The sequence below is a fragment of the Delphinapterus leucas genome, chromosome 16 (genome assembly GCF_059928025.1).
Source record: "Delphinapterus leucas isolate spDelLeu-1000000601 "Yukka" chromosome 16, BTC_Dleu_Yukka2, whole genome shotgun sequence".
NCBI lineage: Eukaryota > Metazoa > Chordata > Mammalia > Artiodactyla > Monodontidae > Delphinapterus > Delphinapterus leucas.
In genome coordinates this window covers 27,944,426-27,964,600 of record NC_143144.1, presented here as the reverse complement: position 1 = coordinate 27,964,600, position 20,175 = coordinate 27,944,426, and the positions used below count along the sequence as shown (strand labels likewise).

General features: G+C 35.2%; 1 protein-coding gene across 11 annotated transcripts in view; it reads left to right on the top strand.

Moving 5' to 3' along the window:
• The window catches only part of PPP3CB (protein phosphatase 3 catalytic subunit beta), a 49,907-nt gene extending 30,757 nt beyond the window's left edge, over positions 1-19,150 (top strand). For 8 of the 11 annotated variants that reach the window (XM_089897672.1, XM_089897667.1, XM_022590888.3 and 5 more), the window contains 5 exons: positions 3,214-3,291; positions 10,369-10,453; positions 11,185-11,282; positions 16,093-16,122; positions 17,532-19,150. In XM_089897672.1, the coding sequence (XP_089753798.1) occupies positions 3,214-3,291; positions 10,369-10,453; positions 11,185-11,282; positions 16,093-16,122; positions 17,532-17,710 (470 nt within the window). In that variant the 3' untranslated portion in view covers positions 17,711-19,150. The remainder of the gene's footprint in view (positions 1-3,213; positions 3,292-10,368; positions 10,454-11,184; positions 11,283-16,092; positions 16,123-17,531) is intronic. The other 3 variants (XM_022590889.3, XM_022590891.2, XM_022590890.3) reach the window with 3 other exon arrangements.
• The last annotated feature ends 1,025 nt before the right edge of the window (positions 19,151-20,175 follow it).

Genomic DNA, 20,175 nt, shown 5'->3' with positions numbered 1-20,175 from the left:
CAAATATCATACACTTAACCTATTTACACTGTGTAATTCAGTGGTTTTTAGTATATTCAGAGATGTGCATCTGTCATCACAATCAGTTTTGAAACATTTTCACCATCCTCCCAAAGAAACCTTGTGTCCATTAGCATTCACTCCCCAGTTCCCCCCACATCTTCTTTCCAGCCCTGTGCAACCACTAATCTACTCACTATTTCCATAGTTTTCCTATTCTGGGTATTTCATGTAAATGGAATCATGCAATATGTAGTCTTTTGTGACTGGCTTCTTTCCATAATGTTTTCAAGGTTTATCCATGTTGTAGTATGAATCAGTACTTTATTCCTTTTTATGATCAAATAATATTCTATTGTGTGGATATACATTTTATTTATCCGTTCATCAGCTGATGGACATTTGGTTGTTTCCACTTTTTGACTACTATGAATAATGCTGCGATGAACATTCCTGTACAATATGGTTTCATTTTTCTTAGGTATGTAACTGGGAGTAAGCATTGCTGGGTCATATAACTCTATGTTTAACCTTTTGAGGATCTGTCAAACTGTTTTCCAAAGGAGCTATACCATTTTACAATCCTGCCAGCAGTGTATAATGTTTCCAGTTTTTCCATATCCTCGCCAACACTTGTTATTATGTATCTTTTTTTATTATAGCCATCATATTGGATATGAAATTGTATCTCATTTCCCTAATGAATAATGATGTTGAGTATATTTTTATGTGCTTATTCGACATTTGCATATCTTATTTGAAGAAATGTTTATTTCTAAATGGATTCATTTTTAAAAGGATTATTTGTCTTTTTACTATTGAGTTGTAAGAGTTATTTGTATATTATAGAGGCAAGTCCCTTATCAGATATACGATTTGCAAATGTTTTCTCCTGTTCTGTGACATTGTCTTTTCACTTTCTTGGTGATATTCTTTGAAGCACAAGAGTTTTTAATTTTGATGAAGTCCTCTTTATTTTTTCTTTTGTTGCTTGTGCTTTGGTGTCACATTTAAGAAACCATTGCCAAGCTCATGAAGATTTACTCCTATGTTTTCTTCTAAAAACTTTATAGTTTTAGCTCTTACTTTTAGGTCTTTGATCCTTTTTGACTTAATGTGTGTGTGTGTGTGTGTGTGTGTGTGTGTGTGCGCGCGTGCGTGTTGTGTGAAGTGGGGGTCCAACTTCATTCTTTTGTATGTGGATATCCAGTTGTCCTAGCACCATTTGTTAAAAAGACTATTCTTTCCCCAGTGAATTGTTTTGGCACCCTTGTTGAAAATCAGTTGACCTTAAATGTGAGGTTTTATTTCTGGACTCAATTTTATTCCACTGATCTATATGACTTCTTCATACTTTTTCTAACTTCTGTTCAGAGTGCTTTATCTGCCCTCTCCACCTGGCAAATTTCTACTTCATGATTCCTCTACCAAAAGCCTTCTTTTCTTTTTTTTTTATAAATTTATTTATTTATTTTTGGCTGCGTTGGGTCTTCATTGCTGCACGTGGGCTTTCTCTGGTTGCAGTGAGCGAGAGCTACTCTTCGTTGCGGTGTGCGGGCTTCTCATTGTGGTGGTTTCCCTTGTTGTACAGCACGGTCTCTAGGTGCGTGAGCTTCAGTAGTCATGGCATGCGGGCTCAGTAGTTGTGGCTTGCGGGCTCTAGAGTGCAGGCTCAGTAGTTGTGGCACACAGGCTTAATTGCTCTGTGACATGTGGGATCTTCCTGGACCAGGGATCAAAATTGTGTCCCCTGCATTGGCAGGCGGATTCTTAACTGCTGCTCCACCAGGGAAGTCCCAAAAGCCTTCTTTTCTTCAGCAGATCTTGTGCATAACTCTGCGTACTTACAGCATAGTGCTCATCACTTTTTTGTGATATAATATGTATATATATAACTATTTATCCTTAGTAGTTAGTAAGCTTTTACAGGGTAGAGACTGGACCTTTTATATCTGAATCCCAGAACTTGAGCACAGTGCCTGACATGTGGTGTGCTATTAATATACTATAGGGGAAATAATAGGGGCAGTACTGAATTTTGTTTGAATGTGTTCATTTCAAGGTGCCATCAGGACATCCAGGGGCTAATATTCAATAGGCGTTTTTATTATTAATTGAAATTTGCTTATACTTTTAATTTTTTTATTTACTCATTTGTCAAATATTTACTGTATGCCTCTCATGTGCCTGGCATGGTACCAGGCTCTGGGGATGCAGTAGTAAACAGAACAGCACCCTGCACTCATGAAGCTTTCATTTTAGTAGGGGAAACAGACGATATACAAATAGTCTGAGACAGTTGGCAGTAAAACCAGCAGGGAAATCTAGAGATTGAAGGAGAGGTTGAGACTGGCAATAAAGAGTTTGGAATCATCTTCAAAAGGTGATAGTTGAAAATATATAATAATGGATGGAATCACCAAGAGATTGAACATATAAAAACAACAGGACTGCAAAGAGAACCTTGAGAATGTCCAAATTTGTGGGAAAAATAGTCTGAGAGGTAAAAAAAACAGAAGAGTAGAATCCTGGAAACCAAGGGAAAAGAGAAGGCAAAAAAATATATAGAACGGTGAAGGAGAATTAAACCTAAGAAAGAACCATGGGTTCCAGTTGTTAGATAGTCATTAGTAGTCTTAAGAATTAAGTTTCAGGGGAATTGCTGGAGCCAGTTTTTAAAAGATTGAATCCTGAAACTTTTTGAAACAGTGGAACTGTGCCATGGTTTTTTCTTACTCCTTTTTTTTTTTTAAATATGTATTTATTTACTTGGCCGTGCCGGGTCTTAGTTGCGGCATGCGGGATCTAGTTCCCTGACTGGGGATCGAACCCGGGCCCCCTGCATTGGGAGCACGGAGTCTTAACCGCTGGACCACCAGGGAGGTCCCTTTCTTACTCCTTAATGCTGTATCCATAAATGAAGAATTTAAATGTATGTATTTAGATGTTATTCATCCCTGTTCTTAGCCCTGTGGGGGCTTCATTTTTTTTTTTTTTTTTCCTGAGAGACCTGAAAACTTATTCCATAAAGAATCTCTCAGGCTCGTTAGCCACTTAATTTCTTTCATTTTGAAAGCCCTTATAGCTTTTAATTCCATCATTTCTGCTATCAGAATATGTTCGTCTTCTTGGATCATTTGTATAAATAGTTGCCCTGTATACATATAGATAGTTGAATATGATAAACTAATGTGTAACTTTTTTTTTTAATAGTGACAGAAATGTTGGTAAATGTTCTGAGTATTTGCTCTGATGATGAACTTATGACTGAAGGAGAAGACCAGTTTGATGGTATGACTATTCATTTTACTGTTTTTTATTGTGAAATAGAATCTTTTAACTGCCCAGCTTTAATATACTCTTGTAAAATATAGTCATTGCTCTCAAATGGCTATGCTATTTGATAAGTGACAAGTCAGTTTTTCAGATATTATTTAAGATTTTAAAATCATTTTAGTAATTTTTTTTTTTCTGTTGGTATGGGGAAGAAAATGAATTTAAGGAAAGGGGAAATCTGGAAGAAAGAACAGAAGGAAAGGAAAATTGAAGTGCTAATAGAATGTGGTTCTTCATGAATATGGACACTACTTAGAGAAGGGAGGATAAAAATGCTTTTTTTTCCTTGGTACTGTATTCTTAGTGCATCAGAAACATACCTGAATACCCAATGCCGTTGTCACTTCTTCCTTTGAAAACTCAAAGTAAGCTGTTCTCAATTTATGAGTGGTTATGTTCTAAGAGACCACTTGTTAGTTTAGTTTAAAATTCAGCAAGCATTTTTTCCATACAAAGTTATACATGGTTGTTAGTTCTTATGTAAGCCAACCAGCCTATGTACCTAATGCACATTTATAGTATAAACTAATACGATAGAAACAAAATTACTTTTATTTTTATGTTCTGAAATTTTTATTTAGAACTTAAATTTAAATATTTATATTAATTAACTGAATGAACAAAAACATAAACAGTTTGTAAGCTGAAAACTCTTTATTCCCTTCAATATGCCCCTCACATCTTTGTTGCAGCATACTTTTCATAGTTTTAATTAGCATATAAATGTTTCCATGTATTAAACATGGTCTACATATTGGTAAAATTCAATACCTACATATTTCTAAGTATATCAATATACCATAATCTTTGTAGTTAATATTATATTGTTTGGCATTTGGGTTGCTTTAAATTATCTTTATTATGAATAGCATGCAATAAACATTCATACAATAGTTTTAATTTTCCTTCTTGGAATAAATTTCTTGAAGAGAATTACAGAGTTAAAGAGAATGAAGAGTTTTAGCTTCATTATTTTAGCTATGAACTGCCAGATTACTTTGCATAAAAATTGGACCAATATGAAGTGTTTCTAGCAATGAATCTATAGACCTGTATTTCTTCACAGGCCCACCTAATTGGGTTTTGGTTGTTTTTACTTATTTTGCTTGGTGGCTATAAATTACAGTTGGTTTAATTCACATTTCTTTGAATTCTCATGATGCTAAGGGAGAAATTACTATCTGCTTTGCCAACTATGTAAACTGTCCCTATCAAGTGACCATTTAACAAGTAAAATCTGAGTAAAAACTGTTTAGAAATTTCTCTACTTACCAACAGGTTTGATTCTTACCCACAGTTTTAAGTCCATTTGTTGAAAGCACAAAGTGACTATATACAAGTGTCTGCTAGTGCCATCTGTTGGTGGCAGGCAGGGATGTGCTTTTACTCTGGTTTATAGTTTTGTTCATTGAAATAAATTAACTTATATCAGTTCTTTTTTTGTTTGGATAATAAGATTTAATGAATAATATTAATTTTTCCTTATTTTAATTCTCTGTGATATTTTGTAGAAGCTTTTAGTTCTAACATATTTCATCATATCTGTCTTTTCCATAAAATTTTTAAATAGTTTTAATTAAATATTTATTTTCCGTGTTCTGCAATCACTGTTGTAAGACTAGTTCTGGGTTCAGATTCTAGTTCCTCATAATGGCTGTGTGACCTTGGGCAAGTTACTTAACCTTTCTGAGCCTCAGTTTTTTAATCTTCAAAATGAAGATAATAGTTCCTACTTCATAATTTTATAGGTATTGATGTAATGATCAATAATATAATGAAATCATTTTTGTACATGTTCCACTCATTTTTTCAATAGAGTTTTCTGTTTGTCAAATTCTGTGAACTATCTAGTAGGAGTTTTAATTGGTGTTACATTAAATCTATATCTGAATCTAGGAAGTTTTTAAAAAATATTTAATTTTCTAATCTAAGATCAAAATCTCTTGCTCTATATAATTAGTTCATTTACTATAATTACTCCTTTTAATATATTTAATATATAATTATTTGAAATTATATAGTTTTTCTTTGGGAAAAATCTGTTATTACCAAGTTAAATTAATATTTCAGTGTTTTATGTTCTTATTACTATTGCAACTGGTATCTCTCTTATATTTTCTGACTGTATAAAGGAATTATATGTTTGTGGGTTTATCTTATGTTCAACAAGTTGGATCAGCAGAATTACTTCCTACGGTAATTTTTGTTTTCCTTCACTTTAAAAAATATGTCATTTGCATAAGGCTGATATTATTTATTTTCTACATTTTTACCTTTTATTTCTTTTTCTTCAAAAATTTTGTATCTGGGCTTCCCTGGTGACGCAGTGGTCGAGAGTCCGTCTGCCGATGCAGGGGACACGGGTTCGTGCCCTGGTCCGGGAAGATCCCACATGCCGCGGAGCGGCTGGGCCCGTGAGCCATGGCTGCTGAGCCTGCGTGTCCGGAGCCTGTGCTCCGCAACACGAGAGGCCACAACAGTGAGAGAGGCCCGCATACCGAAAAAAAAAAAAAAATTTGTATCAATATTGTTAATAGTGTTAAATAGGAGTAGTGATAGGTGATGCTTTAGTCCTCTTTCCATAGTAAAAAAGGAAAAAAGTTTCCTTGTTAAGTCTAATATAGTACTTGGTTTAGATACTGATGATTTATAAGAAGATAGATACTGAATCATTTTTTGGAATTCAACCAGAAGTAAATATAAAATTTTATTATATTCCTTCTAATGAGATTTTATGTATCTTATCAACATTTTTCCTATTAATGATAAATTATGCTTATTTATCAACTTGTTATATCATTCTTACACTCCAGAGATGAATCAAATTTGATCATTAAAGAGGCACTGTAGTTTAGTGAAAAGGATCAGTGGTTCAGGTGTCTTGGTGCTACCATTATACTAGCTGTGTAATCTTGGGAAAGTCACCCAACTTCTCAAAATCTTCTCTTCCATAGATTGAGGGAATAGAGAGGATGAAAATTCTTTCCCACTCTTTAAGTAATTTAAAAAATTATGACAATGTTTCTATGGGAAGATACACTGAGTTCCAGCTTTGAATACTAGAAATAGATCTCCCTTCACTGCCAACATGGCAGGTGCAATTACTCCACATTTATTCACCCTTACACTACCAAGTATTAAAAGCAGGGACGCCAAGAAATTTTTTTTTTTTTTTTTTTGCGGTACGCGGACCTCTCACTGTTATGGCCTCTCCTGTTGCGGAGCACAGGCTCCGGACGCGCAGGCTCAGTGGCCATGGCTCACGGGCCCAGCCGCTCCGCGGCATGTGGGATCTTCCCGGACCGGGGCACGAGCCCGTGTCCCCTGCATCGGCAGACGGACTCTCGACCACTGCGCCACCAGGGAAGCCCAAGAAAATTTTTTGAATATGGGTATGGGAGTTTGCATCAAGGAATGAGAGTGGCTTGGGGGAGAAAGAACCTTGAGGAATGGAGGAAAGGGGGGGAGTTTAGGATAGATACTAGGATGGGATAGGGAAAAGAGCTACTAGAACTACATTTGTTTCCCTTTCTTACACATATTCCCTTATTTCTTCCCCTTAACGCTGTCTTTTCTTCTTTCCTTTGAGCATGATAGCATACCTTCTCTCCTCTCCTTCCCCTTTTCCTACTCAGCAGTGGAACCATGTTATGGACTGGGCCTGGGAAGAAATCTGACTTAGAAAGAAAACTTGTTGGGTTGGGGATTGCTGTGGAGACACAATAAGGGTTTAGCTTTTCTGTGGGGGAAAGTAAAGAACAGGATTGGACATTTCCCACTGGGAGGAAGGAAAGAGTAGATTTTGCATATTCAAGGCTGAAATTGGCTAAAGGAATAAGACTCTCTTTCTTCTTAAGTGATGGCCTTTGGTATTCTGTATTGTTTAATGTACATGTGGGTTTATTTTTAAAGGCAAAAATTTGCATAAACATATTGCATGTGTAAATGCACATAGTGTTCCTTTTAGAGGTGTTATGTAATCATTAAAGGGAATTTTTGAACACTGATTTCTATGATATTTAGAATGCATACTGTTTCTTTCAGTTATTTATCTTTTGTCTTGAGTTTGGTAAAGGAAATACATAATCCATATGTGTTATAGTTTTACTAAACTAAAACTTTGCATTTCCTATAATGGAATCATGTATCTCAGCATTAGAATGGAAAGCTCAAATGAGACATCTCTGCTGCCTACTCTAAGAGCTATTACTTGCTTTGAAACAATCTGTTGCTATTTGTGCAAAAAGATGTCCCTAAAACTCCCAGATTGGACTGGGAACAGACAGCACATACCGTTGATCCTGAGTATGTGCAAAAGTTCCACAATTCTGATTCAAGAAATTGTGTGCTCTTGTTATTATGGAGTGTGGGAGGCTTAGCCTTTCCTTTATTGGGAGTGGGTAAGGTTTTCCACTGAGGTAGTTTATAAAGTTACCTACATTTCTCTGTGTATGCTACAGATTTTGCAGATGTTGGTGTCCTTGAAGAACCACATGAGTTTGTATCTCATTTGTGTCATTACCTTTCACTTAACATACTTCCATGGGTGACACATTTCCTTAAGGGTATTAATATAAATGTGCGATTGTTGTTAGCACAGTCTTTTATCAGTCTTATGTGTTTTCACGTGTTTTTTTCTGTCCCTAATTTGTCTACTTTCATCAAATATTATAGTCATTCTGTCCATAATTTCTTCTGAACACATATCTTTTAAGAAATCTTTCCTTTAGAGCTCTACCCAGTGGCATACCTCCTTTATTTGCCAGATCTTACAGTACTACATTTTTCAAATTTCAAATATGAGGACCTTCATTTTTCTCCCTTTCTTTCTACATTCATTCTTCAGTACCACTGCCAAGTTAAATCTCTATCTTTTTATTTGTCTCAACCACCTTTTCTCCATCATTCACTTCCTTTTTTCTGGACTCTCCATCTGAAGAACGGCTCATATATGGCAATAAAAAAGGTACAGACCAGACAGAGTAACATTGTTTTGAAATATGACTTCATAAGTTATTCTCATGTCCATGTAAGTTTGTGTATTCATTAAGTATACTTATGCAGAGTCCTCTTGGGCCTTGTGCAAATTTAGTTTAAGTTTTATCTAAGTTAGAATTTGACGTTTTTAGAAGTCATATTCCAAGATATCTGTCTTTCTGTGCATGGAAATATTTTTCCCTCTTTTTCATTCCTCTTGTTTTAAAATTTCATTCTTTTGCTTATTTGTAATGTTTTGTACTTTTCCCTGCATGACTAGGGGTGTTTGATTGTCTGTCTGATTCCCCAAAGTAATTTTACTGTGGACATTTACTTTAATATTATGCATGATGTGTTTGTAGACTGATTTAAAATCCTGATTTGTAAAGTGTTTTTATATTCCAGTGAATTTTTAATTTGAAATCAGTATAGTTTACATATCATTCAGTTTTATAGATATATAAATTAAGGCTGAAAATGTGAATGTATCTCATTACAGCCATCCTCCCCCATCTCTGTACTCCTCTCCCCCAGTCTGGCTATTTCAAAAATTCTGTCAATTTTAAAACAAAATATATTAATTTATTTGAAGAGAATCAGACTTACCCTGTGTCCTTGGACAAGACACTTAGTAAAGTTAGTTTCTTTGTCTATAAAATGAGGAAATTGAACTTTGCAGTATCTCTAATGTCTTCAGATTCCAATATTCTATGATTTTGAGATTTTAAGTAATTTTTTTGGCATCTTAAAAATACCTGTGTAGTACCATGGACCTACACAGTTTTGGATTTGTAAAAGCTATAGCTTCAGCACTCATAATATTACACTTAGAGCATCATAAACATGGTTGTGGAGCCTATTTTCTCTAAAATATGTCTTTTGTTTTCATCTTTGAAATTGGATCTTTTTTTCTGTTTCCTTGCAGTAAGGTCCAGTCATCATCTTAGTTTTTAATTATATGTATTTGTGGACTGCTTGAATTTTAAATAAGATGCTCTAGCCCAAAAGACTTTTGGTTGTTCAGACCTCTGTGTACCTAAGGCCCCTTTTGGTCTAGTGTCTTTAGCCTTTCCTTAACCTTCTCCTCAACCACGGTGCTTCCATATGTTTGTTTTCATCATGTTGAAGCACAGTTCTAAGGAACCACACTCCTGGGTCCAGAGTGATTCTAGTTGCCGTATATGAAATAACAGGACTGAGATTGTTGTTGTTCTTTCTGGAGGCCAAGGGAAGGAAGATAACAACGTTTGAGTCTTTATTCAGGCAAAGATTCAGTTATTTTGATATATTCTCTTCTGTATCAGTGATAGGCAGTGCAGCTAACCCTTTGGAGATGAAGCATTAGTGATTCTTTAGCCATGATTTTGGGGAGTCTTTTCTCATTGCTCACTCTCCTTGTGTCATACTCACCTAGGGATGTAAAAGCTTGTATATATTTGCATGACCTTAGAGGACACCTAGTCCATGAGGTTGAGATGTACATTGTTGAAATGCTGCTATGGTCCCTCGTTCTGGGTCACCTGCCCAGTAGTCGCTTCATATCACTGTTTTCAGACCAACTTTGAGCAAGGAAGCTTCTTTTGTCATAGTATGATGGGATATTTCCAGCCTGCATGTCAAAGGCTTTTATGATAATCAAACAGAAGCCTAAAGGTTGTGACCAGTTCTAGTCTGCTAGCCTGCATGCCATAGGCTCTCATGAGAATTAAACAAAGACTGTAGAATTGTTACCATTTTTTTGTCCTCTGGTTTGTGATACAGGTTGGACTCTAGTTTCTTTCCCATTGCTGTTTTACTGGTTAGTCAGTAGTGTGAGAGTGATAAAGTTGGCTGATTACTTTTCAGTTGTATTTGTGTCAGATCCCAGTATTAGACCAGTGCTGAGCTAAACATTGAAAGAGAAGCTTTTGGGCATGAGTTCATCTAGTTTCTTCCATGTGAGCTGGTGGCGAGGGGCTTGGTGTTGGTTCAGATGAGAGTGAAGCAGGCTAATAGAATGGTACAAGTATGGATGCCCTAAACTTGAGTCTTTCTTTCTATTTATTCCATTGAAAGTAGGTTCAGCTGCAGCCCGGAAAGAAATCATAAGAAACAAAATTCGAGCAATTGGCAAGATGGCAAGGGTCTTCTCTGTTCTCAGGTAATGATATATTTTCCCAATGATTTGTTTTACAGAAATCACTTTTATTATACTTTATTATAAGCGGTGTCCTGTTTGATATCTAAAAGCAATATAGTAGCATTCTTTCTATAAAGAAGTTGTATACTTACATGTTGAAGAGGGGAACACAGGTCCCTTTGAAACTAGTATTTTTGACCCTTGTGATTATTATTGTTCACCTTTGGCATCTCTTGTCCTTCTGTGATGAAAGTATTAGATCTACACCTTAAAATTAGAGCATAATAAGGAGGAGGGGGCACATTTTAGAGTGTTCCTGATGAACTTGCTCATCTATAAAGGAAGTCCTTTTTGCTGGAGTCACAAATTGTCTTCCTGGGGTTAATTCAGGAAGACCAGGTTTAAGGGTGCACATGAATGGGTTAGTCCTTAAAAATTTGTTTGCAAAACTGCTTATATCAGACATGAAATACCATATTTTATCAATATTATGATACCCATTGGTGATGAATCTCACCACATATTTAATAAAGCTTTTCAGGAAGAACAATATATGTCTCAGTTATACGGCATACCCTCATATCTGAAACATTTAGAACGTGGAAAAATATATATCTTGGAATTGAGGAAAATATGGTAATAGCAATGAATGTCATAAGTTACATACATGGCCTACATCTGGGCCCCATCTCCTCTTTTAACCTAAGTACTTGTTGGAAGTCTCTGATCTTTGTTATATCTCTCTGCTATAGGGAGGAGAGTGAAAGTGTGCTGACACTCAAGGGCCTGACTCCCACAGGGATGTTGCCTAGTGGAGTGTTAGCTGGAGGACGGCAGACCCTGCAAAGTGGTAATGATGTTATGCAACTTGCTGTGCCTCACATGGACTGGGGCACACCTCACTCTTTTGCTAACAGTACACATAATGCATGCAGGGAATTCTTTCTGCTTTTTAGTTCTTGTCTCAGCAGCTGATACAAGCAGAATACTATATGATAGGTAGTGTCTGATTAATAACCTGACCAGGCCAGAAAATGATACAATGGGTATTCCTTTCAATTGAAAATAATGATCGGTCTCTCAGCTTTTCATGAAATGATATGGGAATAACTCATATCATAATGTCTGAAATATTTATTCGTTTGTCTAATGCACCATTTTCTTTTTAAAGCTTCAGTTTCAGAATGTGAATCAAGGATATCCATATTACTTAAATGGAAATGTAATTCCAAGTTTCTTATTTTTTTATCTTTCTAATTTATGTAATTGTATTAGACTGTGCTTATATTTTCAGATGTTAATTTTAGAATTAACAATCTGCTTGAGCCCCAGAACATTACTTATGCACTTCACTTGCCAAAACATTTGTGCAAGGTTTTGTACCCTGGTAAATGATGCCAAAGTTTGTTTTCTGTGGTGTTTGTCAAATGTTCTATGTATAATTGACTGTCTGTAACACGCTGTTTCCTTCCTCTGCAGATGTAGCTGCTTTCCTAAATCTGTCTGTCTCTCTTTAGGTTAGCTGTATGTCTGTAAAAGTATGTTAAGTTAAATTACTCTATCAGACACTTGTCTGTCTTGATGTAGAAGCAACTTTGTAGCACCTTGTTTTGAGGTTTGCTGCATTGTTGCTGTACTTTGTGCATTCTGAACATGAATGTAACATTAGATATTAAGTCATTGTTATAAGGGGTGGAATTTAAATCCTGTAAGTCAAAATTGAAAGGGTGTTATTAAGTGTGCCTTTATTTTGCATGAAAATAAAAAGAATTATACGTAAAGCATTCCTGTAATCTGGCTCATTGAATATTTTATATTAAAAAAAAAACTTAAGTTTTTTTGGAGTAAGTATTTGTGTAAATACTGGGTTAACTTTTTGAAAGCCCATTACAGATTAAATAGAAGAAAGTGATGTGAATGTTATAGACTATACCCAATAACTGAAAGTCTAGATTTCTTTCCCTTGTGGTTGGAAAGCAGAAAATGTGATATGTAAAGCCTTAATTTATGTTTTATTGTAGTCACTTTTGACAGCCCTCCAAGGGTCATTGTTGTATTAAAACAGGAAGCAACAGATCTGATATCTTCTCAGTCATGTTTGGTGTTGTAATTAGTCAAATTTTTAAGGCAAAAAAATAGGAAATTTTAATTTTAAATTTTGAATAAATTTAAATTAGATCGACTTTTCACAATTTCATTTCACTCGGTCTCATAATAAATGCTTAAATAAATAAAAAGAATTTTTCTGTAGACAAATAATTTCTACTTGTAGCCTATACATGTTCTATTTATATGTTATTGTGTTGTCTGCTACCACTACTGGTATATGTGAGATATATAAGTATGTTTTGAAATTATAGCTTCAAATTTTCATTTTGAATGAGGTTTCTTTTTTGATTTAAAAAAAATCTGCTTTGATTTTCTTTATATTTCTTGCCCTTCATTTTTCTTATTATCTTGTAAACATTAGGAAAATGAGCAAAAAATAATTTCATTAAAACAAATTAAGACCTTAAACATTCAATAAAACTAGCAAGAATGTTAATAAAAAAGGATGAATTTTAATAACTTGAAAAATGCCATATCCTTCCTCCTGTTTGTTCAGTAAAGGAAAAGAAAACCGGAAGGGTCTCATACTTAAGTAAATCTAAACTATGGTCATCTCTCAGTTATCCTTGGATATTTTGTTACTTTTATGTTGTATCCACAGCAAACCTTTCTTTCAGATTTTGCAATTAGTGCCTGCTAATTACATGCTTTGTTGAGAGCTCAGCACATCTATTTATTCTTAATTTGCATGCAGCCTGAAGCTCAGTCTTCCAACTTTGAAATCACCCCCAACTGCAGGGAAGGATTGAAAGACAGCTTTACTGAAGGGACTGTCTATTCCCGGCGTAGAGTGAGTTACTGGATGGTGCTGAGCTTAAGGGGTCCGATTTGGGAAACTAGATAGCTCCCTAGCTCTGCCAGCAATGGATCTTGATCGTGTGGTTTACATTTGGTTGAAGTGATTTCTCTATCATAAGACAAACCCATTTTGAAACAAATAACAAAACTCTTACAGAAGTATGATCACCCATGTGATTTTTAAAAATTTATGTAACATTTAAAATTTTAGTAGACATGACCCCTGACATGAATACCTGAGAGCTAAGTATTGCAAAAAGAAAGTTTTAAAATTCTAAGACCTCCGTCCTATTCTCAGAAAATAGAAATTGTCTCATCAATAACTTTACAGTTAATTTATGATATTTCTCAAGTGTTTTTACAAACTGCATAACTCTGTTGGAGTAGGATTTGATAATCATATTTTATGTGCATTTTCTTCTTGGAAGTTTGATTGGGAGCTAGCCGTTATAATGCTACCTTCATGAGGACCTATATGAGAAAATATGTGGCCATCTATATTATAGTAAGGTCAATTCCTCTTGATCACTTATCCTGTGTAGTATTGAGGAACACAGTCTGAAACAGCATTACACTCAAACTTAGTAAGACCATGTCAAGATGCCCCATAAAACTGAAAAAAATTGAGGAAAAATAGTGCTTTTCAGATAGAATTTTGCAATTATCAGATCTCTTTCTTTCCAGCTTAATATGTAAGCTTAAGATGATCTTCTTTGAATTCTAAGCATTCAAGCTTAACATGGTATGCAATTTTGAGTGTGATGTACATTTTGTGTCCTGAAAAGCATTTAGGAGCATTTAGAGGCCTTGGGAAAGAGCAGAGAATATAAATTGACCTAGAAAATGCATATAAAATTAAAAGCCCCCAAAAGTGTATTGTCATTTTCATAATTTGAAAAAAATTTTTATAGACTTTAAAACTATTGACATACTAAAATAGATACTAATTCTTACAGTGATAATCAGTTTTTTATTTTTAATTTATTACTATATATAAAATACAAATTATGAAATATCTCATATAAAATCACTTCTGTTACCACAAGCTCTTTAAAATGTAGATTCTGATAGGTATTTTATTTTTCCCTATTTAATTTCTAAATTATAAAGAAAATAGTCCATGTTTTGAAGAATAGGAATTCCAGGGCTGATCCAGTAGAGGTGGGTCGTTTATCCCAGTTTTCTGTCTGGACAAATTCCAAGAGTATTTTCCAAGTGTACAGGGCTAGATTTTTTAAATGGTGATTTAAATAAGTACAGTGGGTATACAATAAGTATATCTGCTTTAATTTGTAATATGATTTAACAGTGGAGAAAAATTAATTCTTCCTTTATTCAGTGTTTATGCTCCTTTTTTGGGGGTCCCCACTTTACTATCTGATTGAGATTACAAACATCTAATTTAGCCTTCTTTAATTCCTTAGATTCATCAGTGTCCTTTCACATTAATAACTGCTTTGGATAAATTTTATTATTTCTAAATCGTGTACTGCTAAAAGTTCATTTTAGGAGTAATTATTCTAATTGGCCTTATCATTGAAGAAGCAAAGTAGAAGGGATGGAACATTATCAATATTATGAGTTTGTGCACTTTGGGTAAAGTAAGAATTGAGACTTGGCAGTATTATCAGGCAATAATGTCCTCTGCAATCTTTGGTCCTGGTCCTCAGTGTGTGAGTGCTTTATACAGTTTGAACCCAGAAATGAACCAAAAGAATCTTTGACTACAAAAATATGTATGACTAAATATGTTGAAATTCTCTAAATGGGCCAGAGACAAGCTATACCAAGAATGTATTTCTCATTTATATGACCTATATGTATGTCCATATCATGAAATGAATAGGATTTATTGCCTGTAAGACCTCAGTTCTCTCTCTTGATTCCTCTCTAGTTGGTAGATGGGCTTGAAAACATGCTCAGTAGCCTTCTTATCGTCACTTGAGGCTGTTAGTACCTGAGGTAGATTTGAGTTCGTGATACACTGAACATAAATGGATTTTTATATATGTTACATGTTGATATCTTTAGATATCTTTAGATATTTGGAACACCAGTTATAATAGAAAGGACGTTTCTAGTAGATAAGAGGAGTCCTTTTAGATTACCCACAGAGGACAGCACTATGGAACTGTTCTAATTAGAGTAATTCACCAAGTTTACTGACCATAAATTTCATTGTAGCCATACCAACTTTTGCAGCTTATGCTTTGCCCTATGAATTAGAAGTGACAGGAAAAGCTTTGCTGACCCCTTCTAGTTTATATCTTAGGGAACCAACTGGTGATAAGTATTATTTCAGTTAGACATGAAAGAAAAGAATCTCATTCTGTTTGCTCTGCTGCAATTCTACCATCATAATTTCACTCTAGAGAATTTCCTTGTGATTGTGATGGATGTGACATAATAAACATGTTGGAAAATTCTAACGTCATCAAAATACTGAATTCAAGATGGGTAATTAATACTAGTGTGCATTTGCATGGATGCTGAGGTGTCTGTGTTTACAATAGGTCTATGTGTTCTGTGCTCTGAGCGATGGTGTCTTAGTGCTGTGTGTAAACTGTGCTGTGTCAGGAATTGGGGGATTGGATGGGGCTCTCTAATACGGGTACTATATATGTTAAATTGTAAATGATAATGTAGTATGGGGTACTGTTATATTTTAAGTAATCATTGCCTTTTCTGCTGTACGATATGACCCTTCTCATCTCTCTCATTCATTTTGCATGCCTCTGCTCACTTCTGTACAGCCACAGTTGAGGCTATTGAGGCTGAAAAAGGTACGATCAGAGTCCTTGCACTGGGCAGAGATCTGTGGTGTGTGGGTGGGCATCAGAGAATGTCCTGTGGGTGTGTCTTACTTCTAGCTTGCACAGTCCAAGATGAATCAGACTCACTGACTCATCAAGTTTAACAGTCATATCTTTTTCTTCTTCTTCTTTTTAAATCACAAGGACTGAGTTCCATAGTGACAATTTGGTTTTTTTCCCTTTTCTAGTATAGTAATGCGACCAGCATTTAATGTTCCAGAATTCTTTAGAGTACAGCATGTTATGGTATAATATTATAGCATTTACAGTTGCAAATAAAGATCTGTTCCATATTTTGCATGATTCTGTGCTACTCAGATTTTTTAATTCTGAAGTGAAATCCTCTCTAGATGTAGGTTTGGTATACTCATGATATAAAAATGACATACTCATTTTCAGTAATTCACCTGAGAGTGCAGAGATGTCACTATGATTTTGTGCTGCAGTCTGGACTAGTGTTTGCTGATAATATTACATCCGTGTATATCATGTATTGGGTTGGTATTCCACGTTGCTGAAAGCTTTGCTGCCCCAACCCCTTACTTGGTTCACATGCACAGACTCTGAGTCCCAGGGATTGCATATTAAAGCAACCAAATTATAACCAATAGTATGGAAATTTTTTTAATGTACATTTTAATAATAGAGGATACATCACTCCAGATGAAGTGAATGAGAAACCATAACAATTGGAGGAGGATTGCCGTTTATTTTGATTTGGGTTTCCAAAGAACAGGCAGTGAATGGCCAGTGAATTAAGGAAAACATATCCTAAAATATGGAACTATAAATACATTTTACAATCTGCCAAACACAGATCTAACTCCTGGAGGCATTTCCTACCTTTTTCATTTCATATTGGTGGTAATGGGGCGATAATACCTTGACCTCCAAGGTAGTTCTGATCTGCTAAATTTTAACTTTCTTTTCTTCTCCCACGCTCTTGGTACAGATTTGTATGTTGAGGATTAACCTTGTTTAGCCTCCTCACTTGCCCCTACTCTTGTTGCTGCCTTACTGTGATAGTCACTGGTGATCTTAGGGCCTGAGGTAGGAGATAATTGATGTAGTAGAAGTCAGGTTGAGACCCTGAGACCATTGCCTGGAGGTCTTGGGGGCAAGGGAGGATTATTTTTGTGTGTGTGTTTTTTTTTAAGGCTATGTAACACTTGTCTATGAAGCTGTCATGTTTATATTTAGGTTTAAACATTTCACATTTTTAAGGGGAAATCTAGAATGGGGATAGGCTTCAGTTAAAGTAAGATTTAAATGTTGCTATGTACAACTAATTTCTTTCTTCTTAAAAATCATTAATTATGTTTTTGAAATCTCAGAAATGTTTTTCAATTACTGACTTATCAAATTTGCATTTTGTTAAGCAATACGAGGATTCTCTCCACCACATAGAATCTGCAGTTTTGAAGAGGCAAAGGGTTTGGATAGGATCAATGAGAGAATGCCACCCCGGAAAGATGCTGTACAGCAAGATGGTTTCAATTCTCTGAACACCGCACATGCCACTGAGAACCACGGGACTGGCAACCATGGTGCCCAGTGACCCACGGCTTCCCAGGGACTCTCACAGCTCGGGCCCCAAATGGACAGATCACCCGAGGAGCTGGAGGGGTCGGTCAAGCTGACTGTAAATGTCACAGTCCCTCTGGAGAAACCATTGTGCTTTTGAGACCCCAGCCCCCTTCCTGGATGGAGGCTTGAGGGCCCTGGGACATGTTGTGCTATCTGATAAGATTGGGTCATCGCTGCCAAGGTGGAGAGCAGTGAGCAAGGGGCTTGGGGCAATTTCCAGTGGAGGGCAACTACACCTCCATTTATGCTTGTGGTTCACACATTTAAGTTTACAAATGAGATTTCTTTTTCCCCTCAGTAGAATTAGATTTTGTTTTTCAACCATAACTTCAAATACAATCCTAAGAGATAATGTGGACTTTTTTTTTCCCCCATGAAATGTCTTTAAAGGATGAGTTAGCATGGTCTTAAAATACATTTCCGAGGTTACTAAGCTGTGTTTTGAATTATGGGCAAAATGCTGAGAAACCCAGTTGGCATTTATACAAAATGCTGACCTCAGGTCTGTCATTCCTAAATGTGGCTAATTCTGTAATATAGTCTTGGTATTTTTCAATTATGAATGCATAACCTATTTCTAGGCAGACTCTCTTACTTGTACACAAATCCAAAAACTAATTTAGAATCTTTCTTGCCCAGATCTTTTGAGATTTACACCCCAGAGATTTAAGAAGAAAATTTCTAAATTTCAGAATTATGAAGAATTACAGAATTACTCATTTAAGGTACTTTAAAAGAAGTTTGTACATTGTCAAAGTAAATTTTAATTCAAATCATGTCTGTAAAACTTGACGTATTTTGTGTATGCATGTTTTCATTTTGCAAATATTTAATATATAGACCTATGATGTACAGGTACGACATGTATAGGTTACCTAGATGTTATGAGAAATTTTAGTTTACTGTGAGTACTCAAGTTGCTTAAATAGCCACCAGGGTGATTTACTGCTGGCTTTCTATCGTTTTATGTTTTGATGCAAAGGAAATTTTAAAATGTTCTGGAAGTGTTTTTGATTAAGCAGTGCAGCATAGAAGCAACAGTTCTGTTCAGTCATTCAGATGTTAGTGGAAGCATAAAAGTCAAGACTGCATGTTGAACATTTTCTTTTGATAGTTACAGAACTGCTTGGTTAGACTAAATGGAACCATGTGCTAATTTTTCACAATTACTGACCTGTATTGATTGCCACAGTAGTTTGGTATTTCCCTTTACTTTGGTGGCCTGCTTCCCTCATGCCCTGGAATACAACTCAGAGCTCCAGGCAGCGGAACCATCTATTGTTTGTTTGCCAGAAAGTGCACCCTGTATGGTCTCCTTTCTAAGTTGGAAATATTATGCATGTGCAGGACTATTTGAGTATTTTATAAACAGTAGCACACAATAAATTCCATGCATGGGCCGCTGCTCCTATCTCTGTGTTGGGTTTTATTTGGAAGATGTAGTCTGATTTGACCTCATGCAAATCAGAAAATCCTGTTAGTAGAATTGGGATATTCAGAGAAAATTATCTAATGGGTAGTTCATGGTAATATGATGAATTAAATTCTTGTCTTCATAAATTTTTCTTTTTTTTTCTTTTTTTTTTTTTTTACTTTGCTTATACTTGTTTTACATGAGCATTAGTAACTGAGCACTCTGGGTGCCTATTATAGGCCTAAATCTGTTATTTAAAATCAGTGTTTCACTTAACTTTTAAAGAAAGAAAATGTTATTGTCTAGAATTTTGTTACAGTAGTATTTGGAATTTATTAAGTGTTTTAACAATAAGAAAAGAATACTGCATTTTCGTTCTTTGTCACAATCAAAATAAGTATAGAATTTTGCAAATTGAGCGAAATTTGCATATTGTTCAACATTTTATAATAATATAATTGTATAACAACTTTAATTACATTTTTCAACAATAATTATAATGATACACATTATAAAGCATTAATTTAGGGACTTCCCTGGTGGTCCAGTGGTTAAGACTTCGCCTTCCAATGCATAGGGTGTGGGTTCGATCCCTGGTCAGGGAGTTAAGATCCCACATGCCTCGCGGCCCAAAAAATAACCAAAACATAAAACAGAAGCAATACTGTAACAAATTCAATAAAGACTTTAAAAAAAAGCATTAATTTAAATTGAAGTATATATACATGCCTAATTCAAGATAGCAAACAGAACTCAAATTGTTGATCATTACAGCTTCGCTTGCTGTAATATTAACTTGCATCCCAGTCCATGAGCTGCCTTTACAGTTATTATGTACTGTATACCTTAAATATTCTCTTGATGTTATTGGTCTTTGAAAACTATGCATCTCTAAATTAAGAGCTTAACTAATATATCAGGTAGCAGGAACTTCTTTAGTTCCTTAGGTCCATTACTAGGGTTATATAGTGTGTATGGGAATCATGGGTAAACATAAAATATCATTAGCAAATCAGAAGAAT